At 43.6% G+C, this 23779-nt stretch overlaps 3 protein-coding genes across 4 annotated transcripts in view; 1 reads left to right on the top strand and 2 right to left on the bottom strand.

Moving 5' to 3' along the window:
• The window catches only part of rhobtb4 (Rho related BTB domain containing 4), a 36330-nt gene extending 27457 nt beyond the window's left edge, over positions 1 to 8873 (bottom strand). The window contains exons 1-2 of one of the 2 annotated variants that reach the window (XM_084024960.1): positions 8856 to 8873; positions 8033 to 8165 (exon numbers count right to left, since the gene is read on the bottom strand). The gene's annotated coding sequence lies outside the window, so the exon portion shown is untranslated. Of the gene's footprint in view, positions 1 to 8032; positions 8166 to 8248; positions 8266 to 8855 lie in introns of those variants that run through there. The other variant, XM_084024961.1, reaches the window with a different exon arrangement.
• An 8978-nt stretch (positions 8874 to 17851) lies between these two features.
• On the bottom strand, positions 17852 to 20957 carry wdr54 (WD repeat domain 54). The gene is made up of 10 exons (XM_084025198.1): positions 20898 to 20957; positions 20345 to 20631; positions 20145 to 20207; positions 19926 to 19992; positions 19488 to 19544; positions 19271 to 19398; positions 19041 to 19141; positions 18687 to 18849; positions 18445 to 18519; positions 17852 to 18297 (listed from the first exon to the last, which is right to left on the bottom strand). The coding sequence occupies exons 2-10, from the start codon at positions 20567 to 20569 to the stop codon at positions 18166 to 18168; spliced, it is 1011 nt and encodes a 336-aa protein (XP_083881324.1). The 5' UTR covers positions 20570 to 20631; positions 20898 to 20957; the 3' UTR covers positions 17852 to 18165.
• Positions 20909 to 23722, top strand: c20h2orf81 (chromosome 20 C2orf81 homolog). Its single transcript, XM_084025197.1, has 4 exons — positions 20909 to 21018; positions 21777 to 22035; positions 22149 to 22355; positions 22469 to 23722. The coding sequence occupies exons 2-4, from the start codon at positions 21790 to 21792 to the stop codon at positions 23297 to 23299; spliced, it is 1284 nt and encodes a 427-aa protein (XP_083881323.1). The 5' UTR covers positions 20909 to 21018; positions 21777 to 21789; the 3' UTR covers positions 23300 to 23722.
• The last annotated feature ends 57 nt before the right edge of the window (positions 23723 to 23779 follow it).

Genomic DNA, 23779 nt, shown 5'->3' with positions numbered 1-23779 from the left:
CTGAATGGTGTGGCTAATGCCCCAGCAAAGATGGCAGAGGCAGATAAGGAAATGGGGATGGAGATCAGGAAGGAAGTGGATATAGGACAAACGCTAAAGCTAGGGGAGGAAAACTAGGAAGCCGAGGAGAGAATTTAGGTTAGAAAGGGAACAGACATCAGCAGGTCTTAGTCTATAAGGACGTGGACTGATTCTGACAGAAAGTCTGATCATGTGGGCAGACCAGTGGGCCTGGTCTAAAATCACTCATACAATGTGAATGCTATCATAAGTATTCAGTTGATCCAAGGTATCCATTCAGTATCCATCTACACTATGTTCCACCCCAAATGGCAGATGGACAAAGCACAGCACTGAACACTGAAGAATAGAGAAGGATTGGTACTGGACGCTGGGATTCTGACACACCGAGGTCATAACCAAGTCAAACATCTCTGCTACATCATGCCTTTATCAAGTTTAACAAGTGTAATCCACTGGACGTGTTCCCTATGCCACGTCTGATTAGATTCATAGCACTAAACTCCCAAGATACAACGGGGGTTCAATGTCAGCTTGAAATTGATTTAATCCCCCAGATATATTCCCTCAAAACTTTTTAATATGTCCTTTAGTGAATCCATCAGCAGGGATAAACGGGAAGATTAATATGGACTACCTGCAAAGTGCCTTAAATGGGATATATTGTTCCTGGAGCTTGTTAAAATGGAGATTAAATGGAGGTGAATGGATGGGATATACTTTATAACATATGTAAAAGAAAGGTGTAGGTGCATTTTTGTATCCTACCTCTTTAGTGTAGCCTATTGTGACATTCACCACAGTGACATAGATTATTCTTATTCTGTGATTAATATTCTGAATAACACTTGAATGCCAGTTAGAAATGTACTGAATAAAACCCCATTCTCTTTTATTAAAGACATTGAAGATACCGGAACAATAGCCTGGTGTTTCTCAAAAAACAATGTGCTACTAATCTTCACCACGAACCTTTGACCATGTATGTGCAGGAATATTCCACCAACCAACACAAATACATAGTTCCTCTATGTGAGACTCAACCGACCCAGCAAGCAGCAGCTTCCTTAAATCTGTTTCCGGTATGATTACAACTAACATCCTGCTCTAGAGCACTGTACTATAAGGTAGCTTCAAAAGCATTATTGACCCGCCCCCTCAATGGCAGATCAATGGATGGTACTGGTAATGTACTGTAATTTATCATCTGCTCTGACGTTTTTCCAACATCGCATGCAAGCTAGGACTATGTGTTGACAACTGACTGCTACCTGTGGTCATGTTGGGAATTTTGGTAACCTCTCTGAACCTCAAACAGGTCGACAGACACTCTCACACTCCGGTGAGGAAGTAGACTTTGGACTGCGGTTGAGATCAGACAACAAACAGGAAAAGGTGAGGGAGGCCAAATGGAGCTCTCAGTCATCCAGTGCAGACAAAAAAAAAATCTTATTTGGTTGTTGAGTTGAAATCATCTGATAATGCTTTTACATACATATCGCTGGATTTATAATACTTTAAAACTGTATGAAATGGAATAAAACGGTGCATAGTCCTGACCAATGTGACAGAAAGCAGGAGGAGGGGCGGGAGGAAAGGAAAAATGGTAACGTTGTGAGGAGAGATGCATTTGGCCTCTGCACAGTATTCCAGAAACAGCCTGATCAAACAGAGACTGAAGCCAAGCCAAACACCACCGGTCTTCAGTCTGGCACAGAGAAGCCGAGATCACAGTGCACACAGTCAGTGCGTCAACCCGGCACACGGTGCAAAGAGCTGTAGAGCAGAGGTTTGACCCATGACCTGGTAAAATGAAGCAAGGTCTACCTGACACAACTCATCACGAGTCGCATAGTTGAGACCAGTTCAACTGAAGAGGAAATTACTTTTTAAATTTTATTTTGAATAACATTTAGTGGCTTAGGAAGACACAATTGTCCAGTCATTCACAAGAAATGAAGCAGAATTAAGAGAGTAAAAATAGAACCAGAGGCCTTGAAAGCTACAGTGTGAATGATACACTTACACTGCTGTGATCAGCTACTGGTTCATAAAATATACAGCATATCCGTACAGACCTATGCTGTACGTTGCCAGATATGTTTTATTTGTTTTGTCTTTTTCAACATAACTAAAAACCAGCAGTCTGCCTCTATTTTAAACACACTGTTGCTCACGGATACAGAAATAGAGAGGAGGAAATTGAAAGGGAGGGAGTCTAAAGAGCACAAATCACAGACAAACTGAGACACAGACGGACAAATAAACCACATTACAGAGAGCTGAGGCATAACAGGAAGGTCCTTTTGTTGTGTTTACTTCAAATAGTCCACACGTTGTTGATCCGTTCCGTTCGTTTTAAGTTCCACAAGTTGTATTGCACTCAAACCCAATAACAGGCAGAGGAAAGCAGCATGAATCTCAATGGAAATGCAGTTTTGATTCCATCCAATAGGGATTTGAGAAAGTATGAAGTGTTTTTTTTTTATAAACCCCCAAGCAGCAGAGGAGCCATGTGATCCTTCAGCTGGATCACCAAATATAGAGATGCAATTGTCACCTGACAACAGTGGAATGCAATATCCTACATATACTTGAATCTGTCAAAAATGCCAGATCTCCGATTGCGGGGAATATTGTTAAACAAGACGGCACATGCACGCACACACACACACACACACACACACACACACACACGCTCACACACAAGTGATCACCTAAAATAGTGTGATGGAAAAATCTATACTGGTGTCTGGTTATTTCCGCACTGCCGCGCCGAGGCCTTGTGATACAGCCAGCATACAATAGTGTGACCACATATCATTCATTCGCCAGGCTGCAGCAAACCTGCCACCAGGGCTTTAATCACTGGAGTAAGGGCAAGGGGGCACTCGGGTGGAAGCTCTTTTAGATGGTGCATTACTGTTGATCCCAGCTAATCCAAACCACTTGTGAAGAGAGCTCACTGGAACGTCGGGATGAGACGCACCGAGATAAACAAAATATTACATATGCTTATCTCAAAATGTGCTGTGCAATTCCGTTTGGCTTTTATCCATTGCTTTTAGATAAACAGTATGCTCCTCCTGTTTTATTGATCATTGCGGCAAAGGTGGAAGTTAAAAAGCAATTTAACAGAAAGCCCCAGCAGACATAATGGAGCATAACAACACTCAGGAAGTCGATATTTCTGCATAGCATGACCTGCATTGAGAAGTGCATCCGTATTAAGTGGCACGTGATATTCAATCGGGATGATATTGATAATATTGATTAAATATTAATGTTGAAATGAGAGAGGTAGAGGCAGAGAGAGAGAAACAAAGAGGGTGATTATTTATTGCCAATCTTTATGATTTATACTGTATGTGTGAGATTGTATAACTCATTTCCATTGTACTCTCATTTATAAAAAAAGAAAAAAGAAATAAAATTCTCTAAGTTTGTTTTAATTAAGGGATCCCGAAGTATGCAATAAATAAAATAAATCCAAACTGTAAATGGCTCACCAAACCACATCATTTATGGTGATTCAGTTTCAGATCTTCATGTGGAGAAAACCACAGAGACTGGAGTCAGACAAACACTGACTGGGATGATGACAGAGCACTCATCTGCAAGTCGCTACTCTCATTTAGTAAATCTGATTCATCCATTCTGGTGTGTGTGTGTGTGTGTGTGTGTGTACATGTGTGTGTGAGAGACTGAGAAGAAGAGTGTCAGTCAGGTTGCATCAGCCTCCTGAAACTGCAAAAATCGGGCAGATCAAATGGCGTGTGGGAGATTACCAGCGCAAAGGCAACAATGCATATGTATAAAAATAGATTTGAAGGGAAACACCTTAACCTGCGGATATGTACAATCCCACACACACACACACACACACACACAAATTACAGATGCTAATCCTGTGGTTTTTATGAGTACCTTGGCCAACATTCAAACTGGTCCGACCCTGATTAGCAGGAATGGCACCCTTGGGCGTTTCTCGCACTCCAGATTAGTTAAAAGCCTCCAGCTCTAACTAAAGAGGAGATGGAGGCACGTAGACGGGCAGGGAGCATATTGCATGTGTCACTGTGTGTTGTGTGTGTGTGTGAGAAGGTGTTTAGCAAATGTGGGTTCATGTGGTTCTCTGTGTGAGTCAGCGTGTATGTATTGGTGTGAGTGTGTCTGACATGTGACCTTTAGGTGTGTTGGATGTTGTTTGGATGCAGGTGAGAAAGGCAGAGTAGGGAGCGCCGTAACAAGGAAATTGCGTGACGAGAGCATACAGAGAAATTAGATGCTTTGAATGAAGGTGACTAACTGTCAAAGCAGCAGCAAAATGTCACGGAAAACGTAAGGACACCACCTAACCATTGTCCTCCGTCGCATAAGTGTCCAATTAACATCAGCAATCAGCGCTGAAATGACATGAGGGCATACGTGATGTTAAACATGCAGCAGCAACACTCTCTCCCTCTCTCTCTCTGTCTCTCTCTCTCTCATGGACACACAACAAAACGGAGCTGTGCTCCCTCTCCCACCCGAGCTCATCACTGATGCTGCTGCGGGTGCTAATTGGGGTTTTTCGTAATACTGGAATAATGAAAGGAAGGCAGGTGGAGCAGAGGAGATGTGAGAATAAACAGGAAGGGAAAGAGACAGCCAGCCGATGCTCGCAGGCATTGAAAATGAGAGACGCTTGAGATTTGTGTGTGAACAACAGACGTATGTGGCTGTTTGGACCCACACAGGCATGGGAAGTGTTTAGTGTGTAGATCAGTGTCCTTAGTCCTGTAGACAACCTCCTATGGTGTGAAATTCAATCTGAGATTGCCACACACACACACATACACACTTGAACACCTAGTTGGCATATTTTCAGTCATATGACTTCGGAACCAATTCACCCAAAGGGGATCGGCTTTCCGCCACAAACGAGACGAGCAGATGCCAAAGAAAGAGACACCCCGGGATCGAATAGCACACAGCGATGCAAACATACAGAAATATGCATGCGTGATGACACGCAGATGCACGGGAAGATGTGTTTGTCGCACACAGACGTAAACACACCAATACAAACATGAGCATAAATAGAGAGGAGCTACAGCCAAGCAACCAAGCTGTTCTCTCTTGGTGTCTGTGGCATAACATGCTGTCTCTCTGAGATTCAGACGCACACGCATGTACGCAGGAAGCTAGATTTGGTGAAATGAAACCGACATCTGAAGGAAGAGATATTCATATGTAATGTGCTGCTTGTGTGTGTGTGTGAGTTAAGGAGGGGAAACAAAACCCAGCAGAAACATTTGGATGCTATTAATGATTAAAAGCGTGCATATTGGCAAATGGGATTTTCTATGCGAAAACCTCAAAGCCCCGGTCGATCCGCCCGCCGTTTTCTTTAAACGCTGGAACGCTACCTGACCCTGAACCTGGCGCGTTCCTATCTCAGACCTGTGGTTATCTGTCGTTTTGAAGCTTCACAGTGTTGAACATGTGAGCAGGCAGACTTCCCTACAGGTGACGATGCACAGAAAACAACCACTAAACCTATTTTGACATAAAGAAGCAAAATTGTGTGGTTTTTTTGTTGTTGATTGACTCAAATCCAAAAGCACTGATGGTACCAAAAATGCTGCATAAAAAAAAAAAACCTTTGACCCAGAAGTCTTTCCCCATATTCTGTCAACAGTGAGATTGTGCAACCTCCTCTATCAGTGCAGCCATCTTGGATCTCTAGACACGGCCCCATGTCAGACCCTGGCCTCGGCCCAGGCTGGAGCTGTCTGAGCGGCCATGACCGGAAAAAGACAGCCTCCCTGTTAATGAACTGGCTCTCTTATCTCCTCTCACCCTCTTGCTCCAACCCTGTCCTGTCATCGCTGGCGACGCCACACCGTCCTGTCCACGTCTCTCACACACACACAAACAGCCCATTCCTTCACACAGGAGCTCCTATTTTGCTTCCTGCGTGCATGAAATCAGGAGTATGTACTGTATATATAGGTGTTGCAGTATTAACGTTGTTTTTTACTGTTTAGTGGCCAAAACTAATGATGACATTTTGTTAGTTCGCTGGAATTTAGACCAGCTGCCGAGTCCTACAAAACTGATCACACACACACACACACACACACACACACACACACAGTAGAGAGAGAGTCCTAGTGACAGTGGATTACCCCATTAGGGGAAGTTACGACAGATGTTGAAAGGAGTTTTACATATTGAATCGGTTGTGTAAGATTGCAGTTTGTTTTTTTGCCCCCAAGTAGCTAACAGTGTTTTTTTTCTTCAAGAAGGAGGAAGGCTAACTCTTTTTTAACTCGTTTAAATCGTGTTTCTATTTAAAACGTTTGCTTAAAACTGAGAAGAGGAAGTGAGTAAGGATGTGCGGTTTTGGCTTCAGATCTAGTATGTTTACGGTCATGCACTCTCTCTCTCTCTCTCTCTCTCTCTCTGCTCTAGTTTCTCCTCAGCCAAAACCCCTTTGCGTCCCTCTTCCTCAGGATCCGCGCTCCTTTTTCCTCCATTAGTTCTCGTTTCCACAGGTCTGTTTCTCTCTTATTTATTTTCAAACCATTTCTCCTTCACCTCTCTTCTCCCAGCACACAGGGCCTATGCACCCCCCCCCCCCCCTCGCTGTTCTGCTCTGCTTTCTGCTCTCTCATACACATTCTGCTCACTGACACCCTGTTTAAAAAACAACCAGCGAGGCGGCCAATGAGAGAGAAACAAATTGTACAGTTGCCATCACCAACACAATCACTTGCTTCTCTCTTTCTTTCTCTCTGTCTCTCTCTCTCAGCCCCCCCTCCCAAAAAAAAACTCTCCAAAACTTACTTAAGAGGACAAACATCATGTGGTGCTGGTAAGAAAAGAAGACACTGTTGTATGGTGACTGTGAGTCTCTGTTTAGGTTTTTTTTTCCCTATGTGTGATTGCCTTTGTCTCTAAATCCCTGCATACAGGTGTGGGCTCGAAGCAGACTCTATGTGTGTGTGTGTGTGTGTGTGTGTGTGTGTGTCTCTGTGTGCGCTCGTGATATTGCTTAATTCACACAAAGACACAGCTTCTTATGCGACTCCCAGCTGTGTGGATTTGGCCCACTAGACGGCCATCCAGCAGCCAGGAATGTTTGGTGTGCAACTCTACTGGAAAGCCCCAGTTACCCATACACACACACACACACACACACACACACACACACACACACACACACACACACACTCACAAACTCCTCTGGAGACAACCTACTCCTCTGAGCAGGGGCAGACGCGAGGGATGGGCCTCACCCCAAAGGAAGAATGGTTCAAATTCCACAGTTGATAGAAAAACACAGAGGAGTGGGACCGAGCGGAGGAACTGATGTCAACTGTGTGAACCCCCCCCCCCCCCCCCCCCCCCCCAACACCATCTGTTCTATGCTTACAGTGTAGGAAAAATGAAGGGGAAGGAACACAAAAATAGGAGATATTTGACTCTCGTGGGCACGCTGTTAACTGATCATGCTGTTATGACTGTTATCAGAGATACCAAGTTCCCTCTCCTGCGTATATAAAGCATATAAAGTAGGTCCACCACAGCAGCCACTGGGGAGACTCCACACCTCATATGCTGTCAAGGTGTTAGAGATTATCTCAGTATCTATACAATGTGACACGAACACAAACTGCCCCTTTAGAGCAGATGTCACAGTGCTTTTATCAATGTGGTGCAGATATCCGTCTTAGACTTAAAGTGACACACCCAAATTAATTTAACACGCTTTAGTATTAAGCAAACTTTACTTTGCCATGACAGTCCAACTTTAAGATGCACTTTTTTGGGGAGGTCTCAGCCCCCACAACTTCAACATTTACTATCTGGAAAATAAGTTCAAAATGAGCTCGTCCTGAAGTTCGTCCAGACGTGCACAGCTGTGAACAACCCGGACTGAACCGTTATGCAACCGCCTATCTGTCCACACGTAGACCGAGAGCATGCACTTTACGAGGGTTTTGTGTGTTAACAATCCTACCTTTGTAGTGCTATTAGATCTCTGGAGTCACTTCTCTCCGTCCACTTTCACTTCACACCTCTCCGCTGCTCTGCTGCTCCCTCTTCCACTTTATTCTGGGAAGCGCTCGTCTCTCTCGCGTCTCCCCATTAAACTGAAGAAAAAAAAGCACAAACACATGCGATCACTTTAGAGATCATTCCTCCGGGCGACACCATCTAATCCACAAACTCACACGTTTTTGTGGAATCGTTTTTTTAACACTTGCTCCGTCTCCGGACTCAAACGCTTCGTTTTCTCTAAATACTCGTGAAGATCTGCCAGAAGAAAAATGCTCCCGACTGTTGCAGCCGAGAGACGCCGGGAGGAATGTAATTACAAGGAGACTGCTGCTGCATATTGCAACAACAACACACACACACATAAAAAAAGCAGCAGACGTGCTGTTGTTGTCGGGCCCCCGCTATGTGCGCGCCGTCTGTCTGGGCTGGTGTGCGTCCGCGCCTGTGGTCCTGATGCGAGTTTGTTCCACGTCCCTTTGTTGTTCCCGTCACACCTACGAGGAGGGAGCACATGGAGGAGGGGACCCTCACCTCCACTTTCTTTTGTCTGTCTGTTTTGTGCTGCTCGACGTGGCCGGATGACTCATTAACTAGTGATTCGACTCTGACTTTACGCAGACGCACGAGGGATTCATCCACGGTTTATTGTATAGGCTCGCGCGCATTCAATCATCGCGTTCGTCTGATGATTTCTATTGATCTGTTAAAAGACAACATCCTACAATAAAAGTCAGTTTCCCGTTTTCTTCTACCGCACCCATCTTTTTATCCTCCCGTCTCACCAAATATCTCGCCAGAAGTTTGGTCCTCGCTGGGGAGTGGGGTGACGCTGCGGTATCTCTCTCTCTCTCTCTCTCTCTCTCTCTCTCTCTCTCTCTCTCTCTCTCTCTCTCTCTCTCTCTCTCTCTCTCCTCCCCTCTCCTTCTCCCCGTTGTCCCTCCTAAGCGCTGGCGGAGCCCAGTTATGTTTCACTCAAGACCAGCCTTCACCCACTCCAGCACGCCAGCGCCTATCAACGAGCGCAGTGACGACAGCCTCATTGCTAGTCACCAGCGCCACACCCATCCATCCATTCATAAAGTAGAGAGATTGCGATCTGCATCATATTCCGATAGGGACGTAGGGAATTATATCATGATGATATTCTTTTGAGGACTCCTGTCTCAAAAGCGTCATATTTGTGAATCTTCTTAAGTTGTATAGCACATTTATAGCTATTTATGTCATCTTAAGAAATCCAATAGTCATTTTTTTACAAGGATGAAAACTTGATACTTGTGTTATTGGTGAGAAACAGTGTAAACTATATATAGTCTAAAAGTGTGGGTTATGTGCATTAATGTACTACTATGTGTAAATGGCATTGTATCACATATTATGCACTATGACTTTTCTTAAAATGTGAACATCTGCTTGTTTTCTTGGTTAATGAAAGATTTGCACTGTTTGCTGGAGAAAACAAGACATTTGAAGACGGTCCCTCATGCTTTGGAGTAAACTGTGATAGCCATCTGACATTTCATGCTCCGGAAAAATGAATCAATACACTATGAAAATAATCATAAGACTAAGAGAACCGAAAAAGCCTCGTGGATCAGAAGCGAAACGTAATCGAAAACCTAAATCAAGCCCAGTTGCCTACAATAAAGCTTTCACAGATTACAATGATGACTTCACAAACATGATAATTGCTAGTTGCTGCCTTATGCATGTTAGTATGTGACACTGCATATACTTTGATATCAACAAATAGGTAGATGGTCCCGTGAGAGCTTAAAGACAGGTCTTCCTGTTCAGTTGCTCACACTGCTGACCTCATCATGTCCACCTGCAGAACCTGCCTGTTTGTGCAAGGTTGCATAATTGTGACACTTTTCGTTTATCCTTACCCACCCAGTCCATTTTGAAGCTATTTGGGTGGATGCTTAAGTAAATAATAATAGTAATAATAATGGATTGGATTTGTATGGCACTTTTCAAGACACTCAAAGCGGTCTGACAGGGTTCCAGGTTCCATTCATTCACACATAGTCGGTGGTGGTAAACTACCATAGTAGCCACAGCTGACCTGGGGCAGACTGACAGAAGCGTGGCTGCCATCCGGCGAAGCAGTGAGTTAAACAAACAGGGGCAGGACGTCCATGTACAAAACAACAAAAACAAGAAAAAAACAGCACTGTCGACATGTTTACTCTACTTTCACAAAACGATGTTCTCTGTGTGTGCATGTGGACTGTCTTGAATCTTGGCCGGGGCTTTGAGAGCCCCCCCCCCCCCCCCCCCCCAGTCTCTCACAGATAGCTAAGACTCCCGCTCAGCCAAGCATCCCAAACAGCCACCGTCCTGTGAAGGGAATGAAGCGACCTGCCCAGACTTGCTCCTGTCTCAGCCTGAATGCAGGTCCTAGGCAACCGTCCTCGAGCTGTGTCCAGCAGAGTCATCGCACATGAACACAGACGAACACGCATCAATATACTGTACATGGGTGATGGAGTAGCCATTGGGATGAGCAATGCTAAACAACAAGTATGCCTGGTTTCTATTCTGCACGCTTTGTTTCAGTGTTTTCACTGTGGAGTCATGACTGTGTCTGTTTAGTCCATCCACGTCCCTGCTCTCATCAGGCTCTTTGTCCCGTCTCTTCTTCGTGCCGCACATAGGTGTAGCGAACCTTTATCTCAAAGTGTCTTGTGCAGCAGTTTTTCGGCTGCCAGCGGCCCCTGCTGCAGCGCTATTGATGCAGCCGCGTGGGCACAATAGGGGCATAATGGTGGCGTCCACACAGTTCGCCCATCTCTCTGTGGGTCTCTCTCCTGAGGGGGGCCAACTGCTGATCCCACGGGGATGTGAAAGGCCTGCGTCGGCTGGATTTCAACAAACAAACACAGCACACAGCAGACTCGCACACATACAAGCACATAAACAAACAATAAAAAACTCACACACACCAGAAAAAACGGCGATCTTTGTCCCCCCGCTCGGATCGATTTCACTCAGCAACTCTGTACCTGCAGTGTGGCCTGTTAGGAGCCACAATGGCCTTTGACACCGGCCGTCGAAAGCACCACAATGACATCTAACTTGGGCGCAGACTGACCACAATGGGCCTCTCTTCGCCTCAGAGCCTCTGCTATTCTTCTGCCTGATCTCACAGACAAAGCAACGTTACAAAAGTACCAATTGAGCTTGAACAATCGCTCACAAAGGAGGCACTGACTTGGTGTTTCCAGCCCACTTGCCAACTGTACCAAATTCTGAGCAGTGTTGTGTGAAGGTAAATTGGCATCATATGCAGCCATGCATATGATGTCATCTAATTTAATTTCGATTCAAAATCAGATTTTATAGGATAAAAGACAAGGTCATGTAAACATCTTTTTCAATTACAAAAACAGGAAATATGACTCAAATGAAATAGTGAGGACTTTGAGTCAGAGACAGAAAAGCCATCTCTCCCCCAAAGAGTCTGCAGAGACAGGAAATGGTGGGATTTCTAAATATTCATCAACCACAGGTCCCTAATCTGATCTTCCAGGAATTGGCAGTTTGCAAGTGGGAATCCAATTTGGAATCTTATTTGTGGGAACGTTGCCCACGCACATTGTGCATATGTCTAAATACCAAATAAACAGGGATTTGTGTAATTCTTTGTGGCGACTGAGAGGCCAGATGTCACTTTGTCCGTGTGGACGGAGATCAGAGAAAGGATGACATAACCCCCGACCATGATTTCACCCCTCAATCTCACCGTGCATCCATTCACTTCCATCAAAGGGTGCCATCCAGTCCTGGGCCAGAACCCACCCAGTTTTGGGCACCTGGCCTCCTCGGCTCCTCTCACTCTGGGCTGTCTCCCGAGTGTCACTTAGGTGCTATGAATAGACGTTGGCGTATGCTCCGTGCTGTGCTGGGCATTGGCACGTGTGGCTCATGTCAGCACGGCCTCAACGCAATACTCCCAACCGGCGTCACTGCACCGACAGCACATTCGGGTCGCCATGGAAACAGGGACGAGCATAGCTACCTCTACCCTGACATCCTTTGGTTGTGTTTTCCAGACAAACTCTGATCTCTCTTTTTTTCTTCCCATCTTTCTTTTCCCTTCTTTCTTTCTTTCTTTCTTTCTTTCTTTCCAGAGGGCTTTTATATTCGTGAGCTGTTAAAATCGTTGTCATCCTCATTGCTCTCATGACAACACACAGGAACACACCCACAGATCATGTTGTAAGGTTGTAAAGTCTGTCTGGGCCCTCAAGTCTCCTTTGCATACAGAGTTAATGTGTGTTTGTCTTTAAGGATTTACACACCAGTGAGTCAAGGCCAAAGCGAGGGCGTCTTAAGGTCTTCCAAGTACATGACGTCTGTCACGTCTCTCTTCTCCTCATAGCCAAACTTCTCTCTCTTTCCCCCTCCTTCCATCCACGGAGGCATGCTTAGATGGAGCGACTGGCCTTAATGGAAGGGTATGTGGGTCACTGCGTTTTTCGCCCAGGTCCAACAGCTTTCTCAGGACAAACGAACAGATTGCTGTGTTTGTACTTCTGCTCCATTTACCTGACTGCGTCCCGGCCCGGGAGGCAGGATGCCAGATGGGTGGAAGGGGACAGGTGGGCGACTAAGTTGAGATGAAACACAACAAAAAAGACAGGAGTTACTCAGCCGCTGCATCCCCTGCCCAGTGTTGTGCTTTTTAAGTGTGCATGACACAGATCTCTGCTTTCAGAGTTTTGCTGTTTCATATCAAAACAGTTATAATCCTCCAGCTTTTCCAAAAAGAAATTGACAATTTGAGCATTAGTGAATGATTAATAGGCAGATTAAGCAAAGTACAAAAGTTCAATATAATTGAAATCAGAGATAAACCTCACACCTGGTCTCTTTCTCAGCCCTAGAGCTACATGGTGCACACTCAAAGGAGTAATTTTTATCTCAGTCATGGAAGGTTTAAGTTCATATCAAGTGAGTTACGCAAGAAAACCAGTTTACGAGTAATATTTTGCGGATTTGGGTTAGAGTTAGGGTTAAGGTTGGGGTTAGAGTTAGGGTTGGGGTTGGCTGTATCTCCGGCTGTATTGATTTAAAGAGTTAATAATGTGATGGTGGCACCAGATCTGCCAACACTGGCTGTGTAACAGAAATATGAATACCACACAAGGGTTAATGGATTCTCATCCAACCACTGAACACACACACACACACACACACACACACACATACACACACACACACCAGAGCTGAACTGAAGACCCTCTGTTGGAACACAGCAGGTGTTATATTAAACTGCCCTCTTTGACGGCGCTGTTATGGAAAGGTTACAAATCAACCAGTTTACTTTTTGTTTTACCAGCATAATAAAAAAGTCACTATGTACATTTTCCCCTTACAACAGACACTGAGACGATTAAAATGAACACATTTGAATCAATAAATGTGTTCCGTATCTGTCTTATATGCACCAGATAACCTCTGTATGACGTGTCTGCAATGTTAGTTTGCCTGGGCTTTCTCCACGGCTGTGGAATGGTGTGTGTGCACTGAGGTGAATGCCAAGTTGGCCCACTCATAAAGCCTGCATTTCTCTCCCGTCTGACAAACACACACACACACACACACACACACACACCTAACACTGAACAGAGGAACACACGTGTTTTGATTGAAATGTTTATCTATTTCAAATTCGGGTGGAGGCCTGAAGACGCCCATTAATCCCCTTCATATTAACCCTATTAGCAGTCTCACTGACGGAGCGCAATGATACGGTTGCCAGGATATTGCTGTTATTATTGCCGTGACTCTATTTTGAGACTCGATAACTCTCTCACCCACACACACTAGAAGTAATGAGAGGGGTGTTTATGTGCGAGGCAAAAAGTAAGTGGGAATTAAAAGCTACCAAATTTGATCAGTTTCATAAAGCAGATAAAAATCAACCAAGCAAGTGATCTGTTGTATCTTACTTTATCGGCAATAATATGTTGTGGTTTCTTTGTTTCCTTCTTTCGACAAATGTACTTATTGTAAGTCGCTTTGGACAAAAGTGTCTGCTAAATGACCTAAATGTAAATGTAAATGTTGTATTATTTCATATTTCCCCTGAGTGGAATAAAACAACACAAAGCATGCCAGTCTAGTTTTGTGTCTCACAATTACATTTATCATTTGATGATAAACTTATTGAGAGAATGACATTTTTATTATAATACTGTAAATATCCAGCAAAAATAAAGCTCATACATGTGCACAAAAACATACACACACACTGATTCAAATCTGAGAACAGACTGACTTTATTTGGGATACTTTCTAGAAAATGAATCCATCATTATTTGAATGCAATCCGCACATATGGCCATGCACACAAATTAACACACACACACACACACACACACACACACACACACACACTCCAATGTCAGCACATCAGTGTCGTCACGCAATCCAAACAGTGCCCGGTGCTAGGCAACCATGCTATCCCGGTGCAGATGGCAGGGTCTGATCATGTTTATTTTACTCTAATCTAATGCACTTAAGTCCCGTTGCCTATCCATGCCTTCTAAATGACGTTACTGGGGATATGCAAGGCCTGTGTGTGTGTGTGTGTGTGTGTGTGTGTGTGTGTGTGTGTCAGGATGGACAAACTAATCGCTGTTGTATAATGGACAACACCGAAAATGGTCACTGTCCAATTAACCCTGTATTCACTTCCTGTTATTTATCTTAGTGTTAAATAACAACTTAAACTGCATAATATCAGATAAACCAACCTCTAAAATGACTCTTTGATGATTTGAGCCAATCAAATTATTCATGAGAAGATTTGCATTTTAAGTTAGTCAGTCGTGTTTGTTGACATTTCCCCAAAATCAGACGCCCACATCACCAGGAAGGGTGGGTGGTGCTGCCATGACATGTTAGCATGGTTTTCCATGGTAGAGCCTAATGATGCACCAAAGCTTTGGCGGTGGGTGGTTTGGCGTGGCCTAACTATAACGCAGAGCCAAACCACTACACTGTCGTCAGGCCATTTGTGTCATGGCTGCATGTTTGCAGACCGGCTGAGGCGTTCCAAGTCATAAGGCCAGTCGAGTCACTCCACATTCCAGTGATCATAATCACCATGATGAAACCATTTACACACCTTTTTCTTGTTAGCCTGTTCCACCTGCAATATTGTGTTGTCCATATGTAAAAAAAAAAAAAAAATTGAATGTAACTCTTATTAACTACTACAAATATTTCAACATGGTTTGCCCCAAATTAAAACACTCTAAAATGGGGAAAGAAATGTAAGGAGCTGCTCAATGAGTTTAGTTCCTCTGTTCCCAAGTAGCCCCAAAATGTTACAGGTTACAGGTGCCAGTCATAATGATATTATAAAGAAAAAAGATACGTGTGTGTACGTGTGTTGTTTGACCTAGTTCTGGTTTGCATCTCTATGTCTGCACGTCTCTCAGTCAGCTGTGACAGTTTTTCTGCTTTGCCCCCCTCCCCTATTTCAGGTTGTTTCAAATAGAAGATCTATTTTTACAGCATGTCTACAGGAGCTGCTTGCTTCGTCAGAGAGCTGGTCTGTCTGTGGCAGCAGGCTGGAGTGGGTTTTAGACTCTTCATCCCCCGTGGTGAGACTCTCTCCCAGAATGCTTAGCGGCTGCCACAGGGCTGGGTGGACATGGGGATGAATTGCTCGTCTCCACCAGCATAGTGCATCAACGCAAACAGCCTAAAAGATATTTGCAGTGTGCCGTTCACACCACACCCACTAACACACAAGGTCATAACTGGCCCTGATGGATGAGCTTGTATTGTGGCGTGCTATTCGGTAATCCGGGTTTGGTCGATACCCACGTACAGCTGTCCACTGAACAAACTTGTCTTGTTAGTTCATCAACTTTAATGGACAGGAATGTGAGACTTTGAGACATGCCTTAATAGCTGGACAGCTCATTAAAATGCCATGATGATTTCTCAAAGAGTCATATTTATATTATGCTCAGTGTGTTTATCTGTGATATTATTTCAGGGACACGTTGGACCACTGAGGGCCCTACAGCGAAGGCAGAATCAATTTTTCTCATTTCACTCTCCTGAATAAAAGACGTCAAAATATCTGCTGGGGGGGGGGGAGTATGAGCATGGTAATGACTGTTGCTCCACTACCATTATTACTTGACACACACATGCATACTTACACAGCATCATGTTGAGGTCTGGACTCGAACAACATTGTGTGCTCAGCTGTGTGCAACGCCTAAGAGCCGACTATTGACATGTACCGTTGCAGCACACAGCATGAGTGGCCCCGGGGCCGTGTGCGGGTACTAGAGCGTCGCACAGAACTATTGACTTAGTTAACAAGAAATAAAAGACTGTGGCTGTTAGTCTCCTCGTGTTTTTCTGTGGAAGTGATTTTTTTATATTCTACTTCTCTTTCTCACTCGTCGTAAACAAGCCCCATCATTCCACTCTACAACTTCTGCTTACTTCATGTATCACTTTCGGCCAACCTTTCCCTGTTCCAGTTAGTTATGTAATCTTAGCGTCCCTGTCATTCGGGAGCTCATATTGACAGCTAAGTCCTCCATTGACCCTCTCCAGCCAGTACGGTTAGCCGAGCCGCCGCCAGGCATCCGGGAAGCATGACACAACAGGACATGCTGAAAGTGATTGATTCCATGAAGACTTTGTGTGTTCACGTAACCGCAGCGCACGCTTTAAAGTGGTGCGACCATCAGCACTAACATGACACTCGCCTCATACCCCATTTAAGTTACATAACCCGCCTTGTGTGTGGATTCAAAACAGTCGGTTGATGTTATGTGACCAGTGTTGACTGCAAACTAGAAAGGATTAGAACTCGTGGATTTAATATACATATGTGACAAACAGCACGCAGTTCCTCGCTGACCCAATTCTTCTTATCACAGTAAGGTGTGTAGGATGACACCGACACCTGGTTGTCTGATGTGACCTTAAAAAGACTCCTGTGACCTGTGATAAACAAGACCAGATTTTTACAGCTGACTTGGCAAGATTTGTTTTCAGCGTAGGTATATTTAGCTTGTCTCAACAGATCGCTGAACACACCATCGCTGTCGTACTTTGTGGTGTTATGTAATGTTGTTTTTGACAGTAATTTGGGGGGGAAACAAATAATGGGAATGAGTAAGTTGCACTTGTTTAGAACAAACCATTTTAGTTATTCCTGTAATTTTTACAGTAAACATAAATACCTTATTTTTCAACTGTAACTGCCTGTTAAGTCGTATCATAGACACAGTTGGACAAAACAAACAATTGCCTTCATTATAATAAAAAAAAAGAAGTACATAGAAGTACAAAAGTAATTATACATTGAAGTTGGTCACATGTTAGACTGCGGACGTGACCGGAAGAGATGATCATTTTGTTGCATCTGCTGCTGTTATATTATATTAATCTACTGTCACTTTAACCAGAGCATATCACTTTACCTTGCTATTTGTGTATTAGCCAATACAATGAACACAACATGTTTATGACTTCCTTCTGCGATGAACCCACCTGGTTGACATAAAAGGCCTGTGGTTCTTTTTCGAATAGTCCTTCTTCAGCCCAAAACCTTTCAGGCAACTCCACCCTGCCCTCTAGTGAAATCTGCCTGCACTACACTTGCCCTGCTGTAAAATAATGGTCCCAAAGCCCCACCAACTGGTGTATTTTTGAAGTGCACAATGAAGACCCAGACATAACTGCTTTCTTTGCAAACTTTACTGGCACAGCAGCTTGAAACAATAATTATATTAGGAAGAATAATAAAATAATTACTTACTTTTTAAAACTACATTTTTATACATGTAAACATATGTACGTTTGTAAAATATTTATAGAAACACATTATTTCTGTATTATATTGTTATATGCTAATCTTCTTCAAACCATTGTATATGTAGAGACAGAAATGCCACGAAACAATGCTTCTCCCAAAAAAGATTATATTCAATAGACTCTGCCTTGCAGAATCTCAACCTGACCCCTTGTGACTCCCTGGGTCATATTATCTTTACCAGAAACACACCAATATACCAAATTCACGTTCATATTCTTGAAGTCCTATGACTGTGTGTAACGGATGATCTCACTCAGGTCATAGCCTGTCACTGCAAAGGCATAACCGTCGGGGTCACAGAACTTGGAGCCACAGATTTGTGTGTCCGTCACACACTCGTTGTGCAAATGTGCAATCTAAAAGGAAACGAAGAGAACAACCAGTCAGGGTCTCATTGGGAGTAAGTGTAAGTCAGACCTGGAGGAACCCACTAGAACTAGTGCCTGTTTTCTGAACCTATTAAAAAATAATAATAATAATAATAATAATTAAAGTGCAGTTACCTCCACGGTGTGGCTCTCTGGGGACATTGTTAGGTGCCACACCCTGACCAGAGAGTCCTCAGCAGCAGACAGAAGCTGAAGCAAAAGCAAAATAAAATGGTGTGAGATATTCCCGAATCATTTTTTAGATAAACCTGAACATTGACTGTCTTTAGCTAGAGAATCTATGAATCCCTTCTTCTTGTTATCTGTGTTTGAGACTTCAACTCATGATCAACTCACTAAACTGAAAAGAAACTCACCAGGCCAGAGAAAGGAGCGATATCTAGTGAGTATATCCAGCGAGCGTGGGCGTTGACCTCCGCATGCAGGATTCCCGTCACCGCCTCATAGAGCCGAATCTGCCCCGTGCCGTAACCTGCCACCACCGTACCTTTCCACAACTTGACAGATGAGCAGCTAATACTGAGAGCAGCGAGGCAGATGGAGGATGATCACCACCAGGGAATTAAGGGAAAAGATAATGGACATTAGATTAGAGCCAGGGTTGGGATGAATGAATGAAGAAAGTAAGAGGAGTTTAAGGTTAACGATGACAGAGCTTCAATATAGGTCACCCCACAACTAACAAAAATATAATACAATTTACTTCTTACTCAAAGCCGGGGATGTTGTTGAGCAACTTAAATTCCTCCCCGGACTTCCACACACACAGGTTGCCTCCATCATCTGCACTGACCAGATCAGCTATGCACATCTGAGCGGAGGGAGACAGAAACGGAGAGGATTATATATTATATAAAATAGTGATTTATTTAGGTATGTCTGTCATGGAAAAGCTGGAGCAACGACAAATGTTCAGATAGATCACACACACACAGAATACCTCGCTGGCACAGCACTCTGGGGCCATGTCACTGATGGACTCCTTGTGCCCCTCCAAGACATCCGACAGGGTAATATTACTGCCTTTACTGGGAACATCGAATACAAGAATCCCACCCGATGAAATGCCTAGAAAGAAAGAGAGACAGAGCGACATGGACTGTAGCGTTTTGCCCTGTAGTTTGAATATACAGAAATGTATTCCACTTAGTACTTACCCACACATATGTAACTCTCAAACACTGCTGATATCCCCCGAGCAAACACGGCCTGAGCTGGGACACAAATAAGTTCTGTGAGTGCACTAGATTTGGTATCAAACTGTCGATTAATTATTTTCTCTCACATGCAAATGAGCGATTTCACAAGTGTGCATATATTAACTTTAAAAAATGTATGATTTTGTAGATTATAATGTAGGTGTAGGAGCCAAAAAGTATTTTATTTCATTATAATCAGGTCCTCCCACAGATGTGAGGATGAATCAACTACACTGACATCCGGTAAAAACGAGGTATACTTGTGTCATATTCTCTTCATCATCACATATCACTATGTATGATCTTACATTGCATTATAAAACATATTAAATCTTTTCATGCAAATAGATGATACAGCTCAATCTTTGCCTGTACACGGTGTATTTGCAACTTTACCTGTCGGTGTTTCCGGAGTATCTAGTGCATGCCAGTACACCATGATGGAGCCATCAGATTCATACATCTAAAACAAATAAATAAATCAAACTAAAAGGCTGCAAAAACACATACATAAAAAAACTTTTGTTCAGGCCACATTTAAAAAACACTAAGTCCAGACATACAGGCTAGATACAACCACAGCCACTATGGTATACAGGTAGCAAAAAAACTCACCTGGATGCCCTTCTGAGAGGTCACCACCAGGAGGTCACGAGAGGGCAGGGAACAAAATGCAGCCTGGTACAAGAAAACATAGGACTTCTTGATTCTTATGATACATTGAAATGCATACAACGTGATTTTGAGTGTATTTTTGGGAACCAGTGCAACAATTTGCAGCGTGTTTCACCGAGGAAGAGCGTTTGTAACGAGACCTGCATGATGAGAGACGTGCTTGTGGCGACGTTGGGCTCTTTGGACTGCAGCTGCCGGTGGGAATAGTTGAGGCCGTCCCAGGACGCGCTCACCATGTTGACGACGTTGGCGTGGACCACCGTGAAGTAGGTGAGGCGCCGCGGGGCGATGCGCAGCACGCCGAGGTTGTTGTACAACGCCGAGGCGCTGTTCTTGATCTGGATGCTCTTCTCTTTGTGATACATGGCGCCGTCCTCTCTGAGACGTCGAGGGTCGTTCAAATGACAGCAGGCAACCTGGTTTCCGTCTGAGAGAGGGAAAATAAACAGTGTGGTTAGCTTAGACTAGCTCATCACTGCTGGATAGGCTACTCTACATTAGCAGCGAGCTAATGTTAGCGAGAAACCAACTGCAGCGTACATGACAACGGACACCGTTACGTTTATACAAATAGTCTTGCTTCAGGTTACATAACGGAGTTTCTCAGCAGTCGCTGGCGCTGCGTTACCAGCGTTACATACAACGTTACTGTGGACGAAACACTTTTCTAGCTCTTGCTAGCAACAGGATTACCTCAGCGTCGTCCGCAGCCATAGAGACAACGCCGCCTCTACGTAACACGTCACAATTGCGTCCCTCGGTTGCTTAGCAACTGTAGGGTACAGGGGGGAAGAGGTACGGAGAACAGTGTATGGTAAGTTTTTTAATATATATTCTTAGATTCGTCTGATTATACATTGCATGACACTTGATTATAATGCTGTTTAATGACGATGCAAGTTAAACCGAGGAAGTATTACATTTCACAATACTTAATTATACTTCAAATTACAAAACGTTAGGCTATCTTAGGTTAGCATACATTTCCCACTCACACTGCATTACAACTGCTAACTCTGAAGTAGCCTATAACGTAACATTACCTATATACATAGAAATGGCTTGTGATTCTACAGTGACTTCCTGTTTACTAGTTGATTGTTTTCTAGCAACCTTTTTACGCATTAAATTCTCAACTAGCTAAGACATTCTTAAATTCTAATAGTGAAACTGGATTTGGTGAAATTACTTGTTTCAATCTAGCTAGTATAAGAACATATGGATGACTTTACAGACGATATTTAGTTTATACGATATGCATATTGTTGTTCAAACTCTAACGTTATGTTCAAATTCGGCAAGGTATTACATAAAGCGAGAGGAGTGTGTTCATATGCAAATGAAATACCTGTAATGATTCAGGGTTTATACTTTTACATCAGTTACCAGGGACCTGTCCAGTGTGATCACTACCACCAGGGGGTGCTGTTTACCATATGATATTATCACATCCACATGACAATTGATAGGGACTGATTTCCCATGTTAATCTTTTTTTTTTTAGTAAGTAAATTTATCAAACTTTTGATCAATGTTTTTTCCCTATAATTTGTGTTTCATATTTCTCATCAGCCTCAGAGCCAAGATGCCCCGCTCTGCAGCCAAGCTCCAAGCCGACAAGCGTAGACTTAGGACGCCTGTTCAAGTGGACACACCCCCGACCAGGGAGGACCAGGAAGAGGAAGATATTATTATCTCTGGTCGCATAACTCGGGCCCAATGGACAGACATGTTGATCCAGGAGGATGCAGACGAGGCAGTGGGGGAGATCATGGAGGAATTGTTGAGCATGGTCATGGAAGGCTGTTTCAAAGTGCATATTGAGAGACAGGTACACTGATATGACATGCATACTTTTGATTTTTATATCACTGTCATCCAATTAAGCTGCACATGATACATGTACATATAACAACCATGATGTTGCTTGTCTTTCCTCTTAAGCTAGTGCCTTTCTCTGCATCCTGGGCCAAGAGTTACCTCACACAGATTCTGGAGCAGCAAATCCTGTGCTTAGATGAAGGAGAAGGACCAGAGGAAGCATCTAGAACAGAAGACTCAGAGCCTTTACCTGCAACTTTAGATCCCTGGGTTCAAGGATGTGTGCCTGTTATCGATGCTACCTCTCAACCTAACCCCACCTCACAACAGGTACTTTTGATATGACTCTTCTGCAACATCTTCTCTTCAAATTTCAACCAAGAGGTTATCTGTATCCATCTACAATATATCGTTATAGAAATATCTCTATTTGATTCTAACAGGAGCCTGACATTGGCCAGGTCCCGGTACAAACGGAGCCAAAAGTCAACCAGCAATGTCATGTAACGGCCCGCTCTCCAACGCAATCTGAAAAGGAAACGAATCCGAGGAGGCCCGTCAGTCATGAGTGCTATGAAATCCTTTGCCCTCCATCAAAAATGCATCCAAAGAAAAAGCAGCAAGTTAATTTACCACCCAAGCTGGTTCCAGCCAAATTACTGCCCCCCCTGTCCCGTTCCGCAGGAAATCAGGATGTGGATGTAGAGGGTGAAGATCAGATGCATTCTGTTTACAACCGCACAAGTGGATCATTATCTCAGCATAAGACCTATCAACCTACACAAAAGCTTGATCACTCCTGCCTGCCCCGACACAGCATCTTTCCTCACTATGAGATTGTGGACTACCCAAAACCCAATTCCAAGAAACCAAGTGGACTTTCCAAATTAGAACCAAGCTATAGCAAGCACCAAACTGAGAGGACAGCAACCTCACTGAAGCAACTCACCACTTCCATGGATCAGCACACACAGTTTCAGAACAGAAAAGAGGCAGATGTCTGGCTGAAGAAATTGTCTCCCTCTAGAAAGGAAGGGATGGCATCCTCTGGGCCTCTGAGGCTGGACACAATGGTTTTGGCAAAGGGTGTTTCTCTCTTGGATCCCCGGGCAGTTGAAATGAACCCTCTCAAATGTGACCCACCTACCCAGTCTACCAAGCTGAGGCAGATACGAAGTGATGTGGCCGTGCCACTGTTTTCAGTTGATCAGGTTACCACTGGTCGACTACCTCGAATCACCCCGTTGTTTCAGTCCAAGAACTGTGACAACTAATTAGAAAATTAGAAAATGAATGAAACGGTCTGTAGCTTAGAGCAGAATGAGCTATATACTGAAATAAAAATAAAAAACTTTTTTTGTTTTTGTACTTCCAGGACTGGCCTTGTTTACAGCCACCTGAAGGCCCACATATAAACCATTTCACCAACAGGAGGACAGTCATACTCGACCATAGGTGATTGCAGATAATGATGATTTTACCATTTAATTTCCTATGCCCTCATAGAGTACACTAGTTAATGTATTACTGTGGGTGTAGCTAAATGACAGGTGTTTCTATAATTCCTACTATCCCATTTATATCAATAAGCTAAATGACATAATCACTTCTGTATAATGTTATTCAGTTGATCCTAATATTGAATCAATAGTTTCAACAAAACCTGAACATTATAGTCTTCATGAAGGGATGATTTATTGCAGGGACACACCAATAATAATCTGCACACTATACAAACATATTGATTTGAATGA

The sequence above is a fragment of the Eutrigla gurnardus genome, assembly GCF_963514095.1.
Source record: "Eutrigla gurnardus genome assembly, chromosome: 13".
NCBI lineage: Eukaryota > Metazoa > Chordata > Actinopteri > Perciformes > Triglidae > Eutrigla > Eutrigla gurnardus.
This window is presented reverse-complemented; position numbering and strand designations above follow the sequence as displayed.